This window comes from Ictidomys tridecemlineatus, chromosome 15, assembly GCF_052094955.1.
Source record: "Ictidomys tridecemlineatus isolate mIctTri1 chromosome 15, mIctTri1.hap1, whole genome shotgun sequence".
Taxonomy (NCBI): domain Eukaryota; kingdom Metazoa; phylum Chordata; class Mammalia; order Rodentia; family Sciuridae; genus Ictidomys; species Ictidomys tridecemlineatus.
In genome coordinates, this window is record NC_135491.1 from 59,716,485 (window position 1) to 59,735,116 (window position 18,632).

Sequence of the window (18,632 nt, forward strand, 5' to 3'; positions counted from 1 at the left end):
GAGGGGCCTGTGCCCGGCAGCCCACGGGGCCCCAGGAGTGCTCCTGAGCCTGCCCTGGTTCTCACACTGCCCCGGCCCACGGTGCCGCTCGGGGGGACTTGCCACCCGTGTAGCCAGGAGGGCCTGGGGACCGCCCCGGGAGCCTGGGGCATCCTCCCCACCGGCGACCGGCTTCAGCACGCCACCCCCAAAGCTGAGAGGAGGCCGCGTCTGGTGGCCAGCGGGGACTGGGAAGGGAGTGGGGACGAGCCCCCGTACGGAGCTGCTCCTTAATTCAGTTCTAAAGCATGAAAACAGGGAGTTGATGAAATCCCGCTATCAGTGCTGAGCCAATATGCAAAGTATCTCACCCCAATCAAATAGCTATTATGTTTCCATTTCCAATCCCGCGTCCGGCTTAATGAGCAGGGGACGGATGGGCGCGCGGGCGTCTGCTCACTGTGATAACCAGGGGCTCCGGGCACCACGGGGGCCACGCCCAGCCACCCAGCTGCTGGTGACCACTGTCATGACCCAAGGATGTCCCCTGGGCAGGTGTGTGGCCTTGGGCCCCAGCCAGGCCATGAGGTCAGCGTCCGCCTTGCTGCCCGTGGCACTCAGGGTAGGGGGTGTGGCCCCAGGCAGCACTGAGGCTGGGAAAGTGTTGGGGACAGGCCTGAAGATGTGCCCCAGGTCCCCTCCTCCCGAGGACCACAAGCGAGCTGGTCACCTTGCCAGGCCTGTTTGCTCACCCATGATGTGGTGTGACTCAGCTCTCCTGGGGGGGGGGGAACTGGGGTGGTGCGACTGCCTCAGGATCCGGCCTTCCCTCCACCCTCCCTGCCACCGCAGGTGTCCCCTGCCACCACTCCCCCGCCACCCTCTCTGGCCCCCCTCACGTTGCACACCTCCCCCTCCATCTGTCCACCAAACCCCGTGCCTTGATTTCCCCATCGGAGATGAAGACTGTCGGGTGATCTCGCGGTGCTGCGGGGGCCGGAGGTCACGGGAGGTGCCTAATGACACCACGTGTGCCTCCCCTGCCTCAGGCTCTGCTGGGCCACGGGTGGCAGTGTGTAGCGATAGTGACAGCTGGTGTTCACGGAGCCTTTACCACAGGCACCCTGAGCTACACTGAACAGGTGGGAGCACGTTCATTCTGCAGGGTGCAGCTGGGGTGGCTTCCCTTTGTAGCCCAGGAGACCAAAGAGACAGAGAGATACAGTAGTTGGCCAGAGGTCACACAGCAAGGACACAGTCAGCATCTGTCCACCTGCCTGGCCATGGGTGAGCCTGGCCCAGCTATTGGGGTCTCTGAGTAGCGTAAAGGTTCCCAGAGGGACAGGGCCTCTGTGGGAGGCAGCAGCATCCAGCTGTGGTTTGCCGATGCCTGGCCACCTGACAGCTCTCATATCTGGAAGGACGATGCCAGCTGGGACTCCAGCTCCCAGGAGGCCGAGAGGGCCGGGGGCAGGGTTTGCCACGCCACAGCCCACTGGGGGCTCAGTGTGGGGCCGGCGGTCTCTCCCCCGCCCGTCTCCTGGGCCCTGTGCAGAGCAGTGCCCTTGTTCCCCCAGTGGAGACCCTGCCCAGTCCGCCCCGGGCATCTGAGGCCCGTGTGGCTGGGCCCCGAGTCGGGCTGCCTTCCTGGGGTCCGAGCAGGGCTGGGGTGCCTGACGCACACCCCCGCCCCGAGCTCTGTTCCCCGAGGCCCCCTGGTCCCCATTTGCAGAGCAGGCGACAGAGGCCCTGAGGTTCCACAGCTGTGCACAGGAGGGACGCGGCTCTCGAGGGGCCTGGGGCTTCTGCCAGGGCCTGGGCAGCGAGAGCCTTCTGGCCCTCTGCAGGGTGTGTCTGCTCCGGGCTGGCCCTGCTGGCCTCCACTGCAGCACTGATGGAGCAGGGCCACACAGGTCAGGCCCGGCCTCCTGGGCACAGGTGGACCTTCTGGGGTGCGCCCACTGCCCATCCAGGCCTGCCCTGTGGGCACACCGATGGCAGCTCCGAGGCGTCCCTGGAGGCTGAGCCAGTGTGTCCAGAGGTTCACCATGCTCTCCCTGAGACCCGCCATGGCTCCCCAAGCCCCAGGATAACGAGGCTCTCCCCCGTGGCTCGCGGTCAGCATCATGCTGGGGCTGTCTCAGGCCCTGCCCCCGGGGCCTGTGGCAGCAGCCCCCTGGCACCCTCTCCGCACCCTGCCTGCTTGTGCTCCTGTAATGGGCTGCTGTTTCCAGGGAGACCACCCTGGTTGTCTGTCTCTGCCACGCCTGGAAGTCCCAGGCAGTGTCCCGGGGTGTGTCCCCTCACTCTACAACATGGCTGGCCCTCGAGGTCAGCGGGAGGCGGGAAGGTGGAGCCTTGGTCACAGTTGCCCTCCACCTACCATGAGAGTGGAGTCCCCACAGCTGCCCACCCTCCTGGGACTGCAGGCCTCAGGGTGGGCCTGGAGCGTGCCACACTGGCCCCTGGGTCCCAGCCCTTGGAGATCTGTCCCCTGACCTGGACAAGCATCAGGGACCCACAGTGGGCAGCCGTGCTGGACTGTGGCCAGGCGTGGGCCTGGCTGTATCCCCCTCCGTGAGCCCCGTCTCCGGGAAGGAGGAGCCGTGAGTGAGGGCAGACTGGGGAGGCATGTGGCTGGGGCTCCTGACCCTCAGGATGAGGGTCAGGAGCCCCAGCCACAGAGGAGCAGGTCCCGGCGGCCTCCCAACTGCCCCTCGCCGTCTCCAGGGAGGAGCTCAGCCTCCGGGACAGCCCGCCCTCGGGCCAGCCCCACGCCCCGGGCTTCTCCAGCCAGAGCGCGGGTGCTGCCCTGGCCCTGCCCTGGTCCCGCGCCCCTGACCCCTCCTGACTCCCCTCCTTTGGTGGCGGGGGCCTGGCTGTGGTGGGGTCTGTGGCTTCAGCCACCCTGAGTGGGTGTCTGTGAGTCAGGAGGCTCCACAGCTCCTCCATGACCAGGGGACGAGTGGTGTGGGCCAGTGATGGACAGGCTCAGGGATGGACAGGCATCCAGGCCAGGGCCAGGTAGGGTTGGGGCTCGTCCTCGCCATCACACAGTTGACACCTCCGCCTGATGTCATGGGCTGCACCCCCGCCCTGCCCTCAGGCCCCATGGTCACTCAGGGTTGAGCACCTGTCCCCTGGGATGACTTCTGCCCATTGAGGGGCTCCTGTCCCCTGCCCCCACCCCGGCTGGCCCGGGCCTGTCCGTGGCTGGTGGTTCCCCCAGGTACTGGGCATCTCCTCCGCTGGGCGTGAGTCCCCAGCCTCGGGGGCTCCTGTGAGACAGCAGGACGTAGGGGGTGCTGGACGTAGGAGGGACTCTCTGCAGGTGTCCCTCCTAGAGACCACAGATGGGTGTTGGGGCCTTGGGGCCAGAAGTGTGGGTCTGTGGGATGGAGCGCTGGCCCCAAAGGCCACCCAGAAGAGGCCCTGTCCCCGCAGCTTCTGCTCAGTGGGGCAGGGCCATCGGGTGGGAAGAGGCACAGGAGGGGAGGGACCCTGTCCTGGCCAGAGTGGAGTCCATCTGCCAGTGGAGGTCAGGACAGCAAGGAGGGCCAGCCCCAGGCTTGGGAGTTGTTCGGGGCTTGGACAGAGTAGGTGGAACAGGTCTCGGGGACCTCTGACCTCAATGGCGGCTGGCCCCTGCCCAGGGTGAGGTGGCCACAACCCGGGCCAACACTACCCAGGCATGGAGCCCGTGCCTGCACCCAGATGGGCCACTCTCCTCACTGAACCCCCTGGGCTGTGTCCGCAGGTTCCCTCGGAGACATGGAGGCCAGAGAGGAGGAGGCCCAGGCCACGGAGAGCAGCCTCACAGGGCAGGAGGCCACAGCACCAGAGCTCCAGGCCGCGGGGGGGCCCAGGCCCCCGAGTCCACCCGGCACAGGTGAGATGCCGTGTTCCACTCCCCAGCCCACCCGCTGGCTGGGCCTCGGTTGCCTCAGCCCCAGGACGGTGTCTGTGGTCCAGCCACCCCCGGGGGCAGAGGCCTCCCAAGGAGGGAGGGGCTGGGCAGCCAGGAGAGGACCGCCGGACCCACGGTGAGCACGTGGCCTCAAGCCCAGCCCTTGTGCTGTGGGTGGGGAGTCTGAGGCCAGCAGGAGATGGAGGCCTGGAGAAAGCCACCCCCTCTCAGCCTCAGTTTACCCCATGACACGGGGACTTGGAGGGCCCTGGGGTCTGCTGAGGGGTGGCTCACTGGGTGCTCTGCTCGGCCTGGGCACAGAGGGGGTGCTCAGTACACAGCACCTCCTGTTAACCCCCTACATGCCACCTCCCGCTCCACAGAAGGAGGAGTGAGGCTCAGAGAGGTTGAGTGACTTGTCTCGGGCCTTAGGACTGGCCAGACGCCCACATTCCAAGTTCCGGATCCGGCTCCTTCTCCTGGCCTCTGCCCCGGCACCTCCAGACGCTCCTTGGCCCTTCTGCTGGCGGTTCCAGGGCTGGAGGGATGCTCCAGCTGGTGCAGACTTGGAGGGGACCTGCCCTCCTAGGTGAACCCGCCCAACTCCCAGGAGCCTGCTCAGGGGCAGGGGCAACAGGAGAAGGGCCACTGAGGTGGAGGCACAGGAGGGGGCATGTCCCCATGCTCCAGAGAAGACAGCGCCCCCAGGGAGGCCGGTTCCCTGCAGTCTGAATCACCTCCCTGTCCTCTGACCCGGTGACGTGGCCACCACCCGGGCCACGTGGAGGGTGGGAGGGGTGAATGACCCGAGTGCAGGTGGGTCGGGGCCGGAGAGAGACCCCAGGGTGTGTGCCGGTGCCAGGTGGTCTGCGGGAGCTGGGTGCCGAGGAGGGACGGGAGGGCACAGGCGGACTTGGTCCCTGGCCAAGAGTGGGCCCTTTGCCCTGCGAGCCCCACCTCAGTGCTTCTCAGGCCAGGTGTCAGGGTCCCCAGGACAGCCCCAGGCCAGAGTCCCCCCACATTAGCCCAGATGGCTGCATCCAGCAGGCAGCCCCTGGGGTCACCAGAGCCACCAACGTCGGAGCCAGTCAGGCTGGTCACCCGGGGCTCACCCAGACTCCCCTCCCTCCCAGGAGAGCCGGCAGAGGGGCCTGGCCCCAGGGCTGTGCACATCTGGGAGCCGCAGCACCCGGAGGCTGCCCGGCCTCTGTCACCATCTGCACCACGGGGTGCTGATGGAAGGGCCGGGCAAGACCTGCCAAAGGGCATGTGGCGGGTTGCCGTGGACTTTGCCCGGGCGGCCTTCCGGGAGCCAGGCCCTTTATCTGATTTGGGAGCTGGGGCTGCACAGGGGGCGGGGGCGGGGCCAGGGCAGGAGCTGGAAAACACAGCCAGGGCTGCACCTGGCACCGGCCGGTGATAACGCGGCGATGGGCGCGATAAGGCTGCGCGGAGCCTATGCGCTCAGGCGGGCCTGCGCTCCCTCCCGGTGGCTGGAGCTCAAATGCCAGCCACTTTGATTTATAGCCAAAAATAATAGGACTTTTATACTGCGTGATTGATTTATTTGATGTTAATCACACCCTTATCTCGGGTATTAATAATCTGCCGGGCGTGTGACGTCACCCGGGGGGCTTTATGGGAACGCATCGATTGGGGGCCGGTGGTTATCAGGCCCCGCTGGAAAGGCAAATATGCCCTTTGGGCTGGAATTGGGTGCAGGGCCTGGTGGAGGGGCCGCCGGCGGCAGAGACCAGGAGCCGGGGGCCACACGTGCCTCTGCCCTGGCACACCTGTGGCCTCTGCTCTAGTCACCCAGAGCAGCTGGACTGGCAGTCGCAGCTGCAGTTAGTGAGGGGTTTCCGAAGGCCCAGAGGGAACGCGGGCTGTCCCCTTCATCCTCTCCACTCGAGCCAGGCGGCCTCAGTTTCCCTCCCGGCCTCAGGAAGGGCAGCCCGGTGCCCAGGGGTGGCTCGGCAGAGATGTGATGGTGTTTTCCCCTCTGCAGACACAGATCCACCCCCAGAGCCAACGACCCCCACGTCCCCAGGAGGCCCCGAGGAGATGGAGGAGCAGGAGCCAGAGACCGGGTCTCAGGAGGCAGCCGCGGCAGCAGCCAGCCCCTGGAGTGGGCCAGGTAACCAGCAGCAGGTCCCCAGGGCAGCCGTGGCCGGCTTCTGGAGTCTGTGGAGGTCCATGGGGCCTGTGCAGCTGGCCGTGTAGCGGTGGTGTCTGGATCCCAGCCACACGGGGGCAGAGAGTCACCTGCAGGAGTCTGGAAGACGGGTCTGACCTGGCTGGGAACGAGGAGCATGTGGTGGTGGCAGAAACCCTGTCCCCAGGAAGGGACTCAGAAGGGCGTGTCTAGAGCCACCTGGGCCCAGGCTTCACCACAGAGGGGCTGGGTTCCAAGCCTGCAGTGCCCTGGGTAGGGCAGGGGAGGACCCCAACCCTGAGTGGCTGCAGCCCCACCCAGGACAGCTTGGCTGCCAACTGGGACAGGCCTGGGCCTGGAAGTCCCCGAGGGCTGGTCACGTCACCCCTGCCCTGCGACTCACTCAGAGCCAAGCTCTGACCTCAGAGGTCCTGAACACGTCCCCTGTGGCCACCCTTCCAGGACTGGCAGATTCCATAGACCTGTGACTGTAGGACAGGCCAGCAGCCAGGCGCTGCTGCCCGGTCAATAAGCACTGGGCCCAGCAGTGCATTCAGGGTGGGTTCCAGGCCTCCTGCAGAGCTGGCCGGCCAGGGAGGGAGGCCGAGAGGTGAGGTCCTCGGGCAAGGCGGGCATCCAGAGGGGAGCCCTGCCCACCACAGGCGATTGCAGAGGACCTGCCACGCACGCGGGGCTGGGTGCGCTGGGCCGTTCATGGCTCTGCCGGAGCAGTTGCCGACCTGAGGAGAAAGGCTGGCCGTGCTGGCCATCGGGAAGGTTCTGCTGAGGCAGAGGGGCCCAGGGGCCAGGCTAGCGAGGCTAGGAAGGCCTCCTGGTGGGACACGTGGGCTCTCCAGAGAGCACTGACGGATGGCAGCCCGTGTGGGCAGGGTGGCCAGTGCACGGGGGTGCTGGCCTGGGGGCTACACCAGGGTGGTGGCCCCACAGCCCGTGGAGACCAGGCCCACACACTGCGCCACCCCAGGGGTATGGGGCCGCCCAGGAGCAGGGTGCCAGGCCAGGCGGCCCTGGGTCCTCGCAGCCAGCGGCCCCAGGGCTCTCCAGCCAGTGACGGGCAGGGCAGGGCCGGGTGACCTGACAGAAACCTCTCGGGGACGCCTAGAGCTTCGGGTCTCACAGCCCAGGGTCCCACGCGGACCTTTCCCCTCACAGGAGGGAGCCAGGGGTGGGCAGCAGGCCTGCGCTCAGACTGCCCGGCTTCCCCTCAGTTTCCCCGTCCTGAGTGGGTGGCGAGATGGGCCTCTTGGCCTCCCTCCGCCCTGCATCCCCTCAGCCAGCATGGCCTGCTGTGGGCCCCGATGGCCACTGGGCAGCCCAGCAGTGTTGCCCCCCCTCCTGGAGGAGACCCCGCGCGGGATGGAGAAGGAGTGTCTGAGAGCACCGGCGCCCCAAGCCCAGGCTCCCGGCTAGTGGACGTCACTGTCCTCGGCACCTCCCTGCCCAGCCACGTGGGCATCGGCTGTCCCCTTGCTCAGTCAGAGCCCTCAGGCAGCAGGCCGGTCTGCAGAAGGCTGGGCCAGGGTGGCGGTGAGCCGTGGTTTGGGGCTGGGCTACGCCCCCGAGTTTCCTGCGCTATTTGCATCCTCTGGGCTGGAGGCGCCCTGTCGGCTCCCGCAGATGCGAATTTCTGTGCAGTGATGGGCTGATAAGCAGCCACTGGCCAACCGCTGCAGTGGCCGCGGCCTATCAGGCCCCGCACAGGCTGCGCTTATCGCCTGGTGGGCAGCCGGGGGCCTCAGTGGGCTCTTATCTCGGGGCCGCCCATGCCGACATGGGGCTTCACCAGGGTCAGGGCCTGAGGGCAGTGCCCAGCTCGGTGGCTGGCCCTGCAGACTGCCGGGCTCTCCAAGGTGCCCCACCTCTGTCCCAGGCCCCACTCTGCGGAGTCCTGTGCGAGCCCCGTCTCCCCCGTCTCTTCCTTGACCCCTGACCTGCTGCAGTGCAGGCTGGGCACCCCCTGACCTGGGCGCCATCCCTAGAGGCCCCTCCGCCAGTCTCTATGGAGGGCTGTGGGACTCCAGTGCACCTCGCATCCGCTGGCTTGCCGGAGGGACTTACAACGCTGGGCCTGTCACATCCCAGAGCCGGTGTCCAGGGCTCAGCTCTCAGGAGGTGCACTGTCCACGCTGCCCTCCGCTGTCTGGACGTCCTGACACCTGCCTCTCAGGGCTGCCGTGCAGTGTGGCCTCCTGGTGGTCCCGCCCTCGATCAGATGGCCGAAGCCCCCCGGGGACTCACACTGCAGCACAGTGAGGCCTCGGACGCCAGGGCTCTGTAGACACTCGAGTGCTGCTCCTGGGGCATGCGGGTGGCCACCGTGGTCCCGTGCCCTCCTGCCCACCTGGGGCCTGTGGCCTCGGACTCCAGGATCAGGCTCTGCACCTTGCCCCCTGCATGGCGTCGCTCCTGAGCACTGCAGCTTCGAGCCAGAGCAGCGGGTGAATCTGAGGCAGGAGCCAGGCCCTGGAGCCCAGCTTTGCTGAGTGCCCTCAAGCAGGCTGCTGGCCTCTCTGGACCTCAGGCTCCTGCTCTGTACCACTCTGATGAGGGGATCTATTAGGGCCCTCGGGCTCGTCATCCACCTGTGACACCCTGGCTGCCTTGGGCGTGGGAGTGTGAGGCAGGTTTGCGGACACCCTGCATTCGTGCCTGGACAGCTGACCGCAGGCAGGGGAAGCCACTTTTGCTCCCTATGGCAGCAGTTATCTGAGCCTCCAGCAGAACCAGCCATGTGGTGACACTAAAGTGTGGCCTCAATGTCCTGCTCTGGGAGCAGGGTCAGTGGCAGCCCTGCCTGGGGCCACAGGCTGCTGCGGGCTGAGGTGTGCCACAGGGTAGGGGTGGCCAGGCCAGCCCTGCCCTCAGTGCACTGGGTGAAGAGCAGCCATCCCCAGGATGACCGTGAGGAGCCCTTCAGGGGGAGACGGGATCCTGCCGTCAGACGCCCCAGGAGGGCCAGGCGCAGCGCTGGGGCACGGAGGTCCCAGCCTGAGCAGGGGCGGTGGGGACAGGGTGGGCCTGGTGCACCTGAGGTTGAGCAGAGCCAGCACTGGAGCAGGGCCCCGCCAGGCCCGCGTGGCACAGCCTCTCCTGGCCCTGGGCTCCAGGGCTACTCTTGCTTGGCCACCAGCTGGTCTCCCTTGACCCCGAGCCTGGAGTCCACCTGGAAGGGAGAGGGTGCTCAGGAAGGGAGGCGTGAGCTCTTTCTGAAGGGACTGGGGTGATGGAGGGGTGGCTGTGTGAATCCTGACACGCAGAGGCCAAGAGCCATAACCAGAGTCTGCCACTGCTGTCCCAGCAGCCAGGTCCTGGGCAGTGGGGACACACCGTGTCCCGCTCCCCCAGCCTCCCCAGGTGAGGCCAGTAGAAACGAGAGGCTGGACAGAGCTGTGAGGGTCCACGCCCACACCACCTTGGCCCTCACCACCTTGACCCACCACCTTGACCCCCACCACCTTGACCCCCACCACCTTGACGTCACCACCTTGACCCCCACCACCTTGACCCCCACCACCTTGACCCCCACCACCTTGACCCCCACCACCTTGGCCCTCACCACCTTGACCCCCACCACCTTGGCCCTCACCACCTTGACCCCCACCACCTTGACCCCCACCACCTTGACCCTCACCACCTTGACCCCCACCACCTTGACCCCCACCACCTTGACCCCCACCACCTTGACCCCCACCACCTTGGCCCTCACCACCTTGACCCCCACCACCTTGACCCCCACCACCTTGACCCCCACCACCTTGGCCCCCACCACCTTGGCCCTCACCACCTTGACCCACCACCTTGACCCCCACCACCTTGACCCCCACCACCTTGACGTCACCACCTTGACCCTCACCACCTTGACCCCCACCACCTTGACCCCCACCACCTTGACCCCCACCACCTTGACCCCCACCACCTTGACCCCCACCACCTTGGCCCTCACCACCTTGACCCCCACCACCTTGGCCCCCACCACCTTGACCCCCACCACCTTGACCCCCACCACCTTGACCCCCACCACCTTGACCCCCACCACCTTGGCCCCCACCACCTTGGCCCCCACCACCTTGGCCCCCACCACCTTGGCCCCCACCACCTTGGCCCCCACCACCTTGACCCCCACCACCTTGACCCCCACCACCTTGGCCCCCACCACCTTGGCCCCCACCACCTTGACCCCCACCACCTTGGCCCTCACCACCTTGGCCCTCACCACCTTGACCCCCACCACCTTGGCCCCCACCACCTTGACCCCCACCACCTTGACCCCCACCACCTTGACGTCACCACCTTGACCCCCACCACCTTGGCCCCCACCACCTTGGCCCCCACCACCTTGACCCCCACCACCTTGACCCCCACCACCTTGACCCCCACCACCTTGGTCCTCACCACCTTGACCCCCACCACCTTGACCCCCACCACCTTGACCCCCACCACCTTGGCCCCCACCACCTTGACCCCCACCACCTTGGCCCTCACCACCTTGACCCTCACCACCTTGACCCCCACCACCTTGGTCCTCACCACCTTGACCCCCACCACCTTGACCCCCACCACCTTGACCCCCACCACCTTGACCCCCACCACCTTGGCCCCCACCACCTTGACCCCCACCACCTTGACCCTCACCACCTTGGCCCCCACCACCTTGGCCCCCACCACCTTGACCCCCACCACCTTGGCCCCCACCACCTTGGCCCCCACCACCTTGGCCCCCACCACCTTGACCCCCACCACCTTGACCCCCACCACCTTGACCCTCACCACCTTGGCCCCCACCACCTTGGCCCCCACCACCTTGACCCCCACCACCTTGACCCCCACCACCTTGGCCCCCACCACCTTGGCCCCCACCACCTTGACCCCCACCACCTTGACCCCCACCACCTTGACCCCCACCACCTTGACCCCCACCACCTTGGCCCCCACCACCTTGACCCCCACCACCTTGACCCCCACCACCTTGACCCCCACCACCTTGACCCCCACCACCTTGACCCCCACCACCTTGGCCCCCACCACCTTGGCCCCCACCACCTTGGCCCCCACCACCTTGACCCCCACCACCTTGACCCCCACCACCTTGACGTCACCACCTTGACCCCCACCACCTTGACCCCCACCACCTTGACCCCCACCACCTTGACCCCCACCACCTTGACCCCCACCACCTTGGCCCCCACCACCTTGGCCCTCACCACCTTGACCCCCACCACCTTGACCCCCACCACCTTGACCCCCACCACCTTGGCCCCCACCACCTTGGCCCCCACCACCTTGACCCCCACCACCTTGGCCCCCACCACCTTGACCCCCACCACCTTGACCCCCACCACCTTGACCCCCACCACCTGGCCCTCACCACCTGGCCCTCACCACCTTGACCCTCACCACCTTGGCCCTCACCACCTTGACCCCCACCACCTTGACCCCCACCACCTTGACCCTCACCACCTTGGCCCCCACCACCTTGACCCCCACCACCTTGGCCCTCACCACCTTGACCCTCACCACCTTGACCCCCACCACCTTGACCCCCACCACCTGGCCCTCACCACCTGGCCCTCACCACCTTGACCCTCACCACCTTGACCCCCACCACCTTGACCCCCACCACCTTGGCCCTCACCACCTTGGCCCCCACCACCTTGACCCCCACCACCTTGACCCCCACCACCTTGACCCCCACCACCTTGACCCCCACCACCTTGGCCCTCACCACCTTGACCCTCACCACCTGGCCCTCACCACCTTGGCCCTCACCACCTTGACCCCCACCACCTTGGCCCTCACCACCTTGACCCCCACCACCTTGACCCTCACCACCTTGACCCCCACCACCTGGCCCTCACCACCTTGACCCCCACCACCTGGCCCTCACCACCTGGCCCTCACCACCTGGCCCTTGCTGGCCTCTGTCTTGAGGCAGTACTTGTTATCTCTTGGCCTGGTCCAGTAGCAGATGAAGGGGCTGGGGCCAGCAAGGCCAGGCCCAGAGGTCCAGGATCTCCTCCCAGCCTCAGTGGGACTGTGACTGGCCACCCTCCTCCACCAGTTGCATGGGACCAGGGGCAGGGGACTCGAGGAGCAGGCCTGGCCAGGTCCCTGGTGTGGCCCGGAGGTCCCAGACTGTGCCCCCGCCACCCACCTGTGCTGGCTGAGCCTCCCTCCTGCTCTGGCCCTGACTCCCAGGTGGGAAGGTCAGCTGAGGCCTCAGCAGAGGAGCTGGATGGGCGTAGGGAGACCCACGGGGTCCCTGCCAGCTCTGCCAAGTGGCACTTGGAGGGCCCAGGAGGAGTAGGGTGGCCAGGGCCTCGGCCAGGGTCCCTGCAGCCCACAAGCCCCTTCCTGGGAGCCTCTGTCCATGTTCACAGAACTTGGGCAGAGCCTCGAGGTGGGCAGGGCCTGTAGGAAGGGTACTGGGATGTGGTCACCCTGAGGTCGGGCAGAGTGCAGTGCAGGTGCACATGTCCTAGCTGTCCAAACGCCCACTCCATGCCCAGAGGGTTGGCTCTGGGGACGCATCACCTGACCCAGGAAGATCCTCTTGACCACCCCTAGATAGAGCTCTCGGTGCCAGGGTTCTCTGGACATGAGGGGCAGGCCCTGGGAGAGCCGCCTGAGCAGCCCGCAGTGGCCCGCTGCCTGGGTCAGCACAGAGGGCCTGCTGAGGGTGGGGGTCTCCTGCCTGGCCCTTGAGAAACGGGCCTAGGAAAGGGTGTGGTCAACAGGTGGGAGATGGCTGCGTCTCTGAGCAGGACCCAGCTGGCCAGGGCTGGCCATGACCTTGGGCCCGTCACGAGAGCCTCCCTGTGGAGGGCGTGCAGTGGGGCTCCCCAGAGCCGAGGCAGGGGCTCCCCCAGACCCCATGGGCTTGGGCTGGGCAGGGTTGAGGAGAGATGGAACGGGCGGCATGTCCCTTCCACCAGGCCTCTGAGGGCCTGGGCCACTCCTGGCAGCACTGGCCAGACCCTAAGAGATGCTTTTTGTCTGGCTCCAGCCCAACCCTAAAGGCAGAGGTGGGAAGGCAACTGTCCCTGGGAACCGTGGTCAGCAGAGGGGATGCCCGAGGTCAGGCCAAGTGTGATCTGTGGTGGATAGTAGCACCATAAGAGGGCTCCAACCCCCATCTCTAAGCCGATGCCCCAAGGACAGATTGGAGTGGGGTAGGCATTTGTGCAAGAGCCAGCATATGCAAAGGGCCTGGGGTTCAAATGGCACGGTGCGGCTGGAGCCTCAGAGGCCAGGTGGGGATGGGAGAAATGGGGAGGTCTGGGCTTGGGACTGCACAGCAAGGATGAACCTCGTGTTCTGATTTTCCTTCATGGGGCTGGAGATGGAACCAGGGCCTGCACACACTGACCAGGTGCTCTGCTGCAGAGCTGCCCCCCACTGAGGCCCTGAGTTCTTGGCTATAAAGTGAAGATTCTGAAGGGCTTTGGGGGCATTTGGTCAGCTGCCTCTGGAGAAGGGGCCAGGGCAAAGGTGCAGTCCTGTGGGCCAGAGGAGTCTGCTGTCCGTTTCCTGCCCAGGCCCCGTCCTGAGCCCCTCCCGGGTCCCTGGCTGCTGGAGGCTGGTAACTCCCGTGAGCGTGAGCGGGCGTCGGGCTCGTTATCTGGGCTGTGCCCGGCTGACTAATCTCACAGGCCCTGAGTCTCTGTGTGAACCTCAAGGCTCCTTATCGGGCAGCGGGCGGCTGAGGCAGGACGGCCTGTCCTGATGGACAGCCCGGGAGATGGGCCGATATGCTGGCCAGCATGTGTGGGTGGGAAAAATCATTTCAGCTATTTTGTTATCGCGGGCCTGGCGTTGCCGGCGATAGACCTATTTGTCTTAGATTAACAGGCGGGGGAGGGGGCGCTGGCAGATGACAGGGGTCAGCCTGGGGTCAGCTGCAGAGACCAGGCCCTGCCGCTGGACGGGGAGCCACCTCTCCTGGGTGTCCCGAGGGTCCCCAGGCCCCCACCCACTCTGAATCCCCCTGGAGAGTCCTGTTCCTCGCAGACCCTTGGCGGCTGGCGCCTGCCCTGACCGCCCTTCAGGCCCAGCAAACGGAGAGGCTGGGAGGGGCCCGTCCTGCAGCCTGCACTTCCTCGCCCAGATGCGGGGCACACGCCCTGGGGGCAGGGAGAACCGAGGGCCCGCCTCCGGGTGCGCAGGGGACACAGGCCAGAGGGCCCGGGCAGGAGGGCCGCGTGGTCCGTTGGCCACACAGACCGGCCCCCAGGAGCCCCTGCTGTGTGTGGGAAGGTGACCGACGGGCCAGCGTCCAGCTGGAAAGGCCGTCCTGCCAGTGACAGGATGCCTGGTGGAGTCCGAGGGCAGGGTAAAGAGGGACGGCAGCTCAGGCCAGGGCCTCATGCCGCCTGTGCTCTTGGATCAGAGTTCAGAGGCCACAGGCTTCAGCCAGGTAGGTCAGGGGTGCTGGACGGCCAGCTGCCTGAGCCCTGGAGCCAACTTCCATCTCCGCCCTCAACAAGGGCGTTTGGGCCTCAGGGTCCAGGGCCTGTGGGAAGGGCCAGGGCCCCGGCCAGACCCCTCACTGTCCCCCACACCGCCACTCAGGGCGCTCAGGTGGGCAGCCGCATCCAGGATGCCAGGACACTGCAGCCCACGGTCGCGGGGAAGGGCACCCTGGGCCAGGGGAGCAGGACCGCCCGGGCCTCCGCGCTGCATGAGGGCTCGGCAGGCTGGGGGCACCGACACCCGGGGAGCCGCCCACGGGCAGAGCTGGGGCAGCAGGCTCCGAAAGCCAGGCGGGGAGACAGGGAACGGAGCACAGGGCAGAGGGAGCCGGCACGCTCGCCCGGGGGAGGGTCCACTGGCTGCCATGGGACAGGCCAGGGACAGGGAGGCCCAGAGACTGGAGAGCACCGAGGCCTGGCAGCAGCACTGAGGAGACCCAGGCCTCTCCCAGGACCTGGCAACCATCCCGACAGGCCCAGTCCCAAGGGGCTCTCTGTGGACACCATGCAGACAGGGTGAATGGACAGCTGGACGCCCAGCAGGGAGCATATCTGTGGCAGAGGCCTGGCCTGGCTGCGTGCCGCGGTGGCCTGCTGACCTCACCCACCTCCGGAGCCACTATCTGTGGCCAGGGCGGCCTATCTTGGCCACGGGCGCTAATCAAGCCGCTTCCTCCTCCGCCCTCCCACCGCTTCCTGCCCAGCCAGCTGTCCCCACAGCAGGCCCAGACAGTGCACAGGCCGGCCCCGCCTGGGGGAGCCTCGCTGCTGCGCTCCAGACACCCCTGCTGTCCCCTGCTGTCCCCTGCTGTCCCCGGGCGTGTCTCTCACCCCTCCGAGGTCGTGGCTTCTGGAGTAAGATGGGCACAGATGGGGCCCAGCTGGAAACCACCCCCCACCGCACCCACGGTGCCACCAGCGCCATCCCTGTGCCCTCCGTGAGCTGCCCCTGCTGCAGCCACTAGTGCAGCACCTCAGTGGCCCAGCCCCCACCCCCACACGGCCACTGTGCTGTCCTCAGGCCTGGCTGTCCCTGCAGGGTCACCGTGGCCAGCACCGTTACTGCCAGTGACTCGCTCGTGGGCCCTGGCCCCGCAGACCTGCCTCCAGCTGCCCCTCACGTCCTGCAGACCTATGGTCTGCTGTGCAGGCCAGGCTCTGGTCTCCTGGTCCGTGTGGGTCACATGGGCAAGGCCAGCAGAGGCGGGCCAGTGTCCACGTGGGGCACCCTCCCCATCGGGGCTCAGGTCAGGCCCTGGCTGCCCAGGCTGTGCTGGGCCCCACCACACCTCGGCCTCCTCCCAGTGGGCGCTGGCGGCCCTCCCTGGAGGAGCTCGGCCCTGTCCCCAGGTCCCAGGTCCCCCGTCCGGCTCCTTCTCCACCCTGCCCAGTCACAGCAGCACTGCCCTCGTGCCAGTGGCACGCGTCTCGAGCCAGCCCTGGGGGCAGGCTGGTGCATGGACTGGCCCAGGCTGCCCACCACCTCCCAGGGCTCGGCGGTGCCCTCTGAGGCCCCGGCCGGCCCGCCGCAGGACGCTCTGTTTGTCTATTTATTGCTCCTCCCTCTCCACGTAACTTTTGATTTCCTCGCTGCGTTTTTCCATTACGATGACCGTGGATTCCACTGATAAGATCGGTCCCCAGAGATGGGACAAAGGGTCCGCCGTCGGCTCGAGGGCTGGTCATATCCTGCACGAAAGGGCCTGAGACGAGGCGAGATGCTATCACAGACTTACTACGTCTCGCGGGGCCTGCCCACCCCTGCCCAGCTGGCCGTCCCGGTCCCCAGAGCCGCGGAGTCTCGGCCTGTCCCTCACCTCGGGCAGGTGCAGTGGGATTCCCAACCCCGTCCTGGCCACATGGTCCAGTGAGAGCCCGCACTTGACTGCCTGAGCCCAGACCTGCCCCAGACTTCCAGGAGTCCACCCTGAAACACCACTGGCCGTGGACAGCGCCGGGTGACCTGGCAGCCTGTCCCGAGGGAGACAGGAGGAGGCTTTGCCTTCTTCTCATCCCGAAAAATTTCTGCGAGAGGACAGGAAGGACCTGGAAGCCCCTCCCTGGGCCTCCTGCCCCCTTGGCCACCCTGTGCCTGTGGCCAGTTCCTCGCCCACGGCCCCCCAAGGGCTCGGCCCTGTGGGCTGAAAGGACAGGCCCCTGCTCTGGCCAGCACTAGGCTGCTGCCCGCAGGGCAGGCTAAGGTGGGGGAGCAGCGCCCTGCTCCTGGCTCAGGGCCTTAGGGAGTGGCCACCACCGGCTCTGCGGGACAGGCGGGCAGGATGCTCCATCTGGGGGGCCCCGGGGACCCCTGAGGTTCCTGGCAGAGGCACAGCAGGAGAGGGCTGGGCCTGGGGCGGGACCCATCTTTAGGCCCTCCAGGCCCCCCCTTCCCAGATAGTGACCTGCTCACACCTGGGTGTCCTTCCCAGTCCCTCTCAAGGAAGGACAGCCCTGTGGGGAACCTGGGGTTGAGCTCCCAGTCACCCGTCTTACCAAGTGCTCAGGGCCTCGCTGACCCTCCATCTCTTCATCTTGATTGAGCTAAGGCCACAGAAGTAGCCACTTGGTCCTCTGGAACCAGGATGGCTCTTCCCAGAGGAGAGGCCCTGGTCCCCCAGAGTCTGCTCCCCAGACATACTCTGCTGGACCCTCCCCTGGCAGAGCCCAGTGACCAGCCCATGCTGTGGGGTCTGGGAGCACTGTCACCCTCCTGAGGCCTCAGAGGGGCAGGAGTGTTCCTGGAACCTCTGGCCACTGACCAGACCCTCACTGGCCCTCAAGCCCACTCTCCTGCCTATTTAGAGGCAATGGCCCAGAGGGCAAGTGAGCAGAGCAGCAGGTTGCCCTGACCAGCACTGGGCACAGGGCAGGCTGGCCAGGATGGGCCGAAGGAGAGGAAGGGACATGGGCCCACAGGGCAGGGGCTGGGCGCTCTGGCTGGTAATGGCCAGAGAGCAGAGCAACACTTCTCACACCCCAAGCCTGACAGCCCAAGGAGGGCCAGGGGAGCAGGCACCCAGCCCAGGGCCAGGCCTCAGAGCCCAGGGGGCCGTGGAGGGCCACAGGTCTGGGCCCTGAGGCTCCTCCTGCTGGACCAGCTGCCCTAGGCTGTGGAGGTATCTGGGGCCACGTCCCACCCCAGTCAGGGTGATGGACCTCAGCAAGGCCCACTGCCCAGCAGGCCCCTCTGGAAGGAGCTAGGGCCTGGCCCCACCTGCCCCCTGCAGTCCCTGGTCAGGGAGCAGCCCTGCCCTGTGGAGCCGGCTCAGCCCAGGTGGACCCCGCTCTGCCGTTCACTGGGGCCAGGGTTCAGCCGATATCACAGGCTGGTGTCGCGTCAGAAATCGATACTGGCCCCAGGTGCCCCGGGGCTTGGGAGGGTTCACAGGCCCAGGGCGGGCAGAGCCCGGGCCCCCGCCCTGCAGACCATCCGCAGCAGACTCCAGTGGCCCCAGACCCTGGCCAAGCCTCCTGCCTACTGCCCCACGATGCCCGTGACGGGCAGCTGGACGGCGAACCTGCCCCTCCTGGGCCGCCTGAGCAGGAGGCTGGGCCTGGAAAGCTCAGCCTCTGCAGCTCCCAGGGCTGGGGGTGGGCAGAGCAGAGGGACAGGCCCAGGCCCTCACGCCCAGCCAGCTGCCCAACCCCAAGCACAGCCACTTCACTGTGTCCAGGCACGACTGGCCTCCTTCAAGGGCCAGCGGTCTAGGGGGCAGACAATTCACAGAGGGAGACAGGGCTCCCAATGCCCCATGGAGGTGCCCACACTTGGAACCCTGAGACGGGATTCACTGCTCCTGGGACACAGGCAGGACCGGGCTGCTGAGGCTCCCGCGTCCAGGCAGCACCTTGTGGGCCAGCCCTCCCAGCCCAGGCCGTGGCAAGCGCTGCACCTCCACCCACAGCCCTAGCACCGCTGTGCACCATCTTGCAGCCACTGGTTCTCAGACTGTCACTCACCTGCCAGCTCCACCCAGGGCAGTGCCCAGCCCAGAGGGTGCAGACCTGGCCCAGCCCAGAGGGTGCAGACCTGGCCCAGCCCAGAGGGTGTAGACACTGAGCAGACCTGGCCAGGTGGGCAGGCGGGTGAGAGCCACAGTTG

At 67.0% G+C, this 18,632-nt stretch overlaps 1 protein-coding gene across 4 annotated transcripts in view; it reads left to right on the plus strand.

The window, feature by feature from the left end:
* Window positions 1-18,632, plus strand: part of Zfpm1 (zinc finger protein, FOG family member 1) — a 56,127-nt gene that overhangs the window by 18,023 nt on the left and 19,472 nt on the right. For all 4 annotated transcript variants that reach the window (XM_078032812.1, XM_078032813.1, XM_078032815.1 and 1 more), the window contains exons 2-3: window positions 3,737-3,868; window positions 5,895-6,023. In XM_078032812.1, the coding sequence (XP_077888938.1) occupies window positions 3,737-3,868; window positions 5,895-6,023 (261 nt within the window). The remainder of the gene's footprint in view (window positions 1-3,736; window positions 3,869-5,894; window positions 6,024-18,632) is intronic.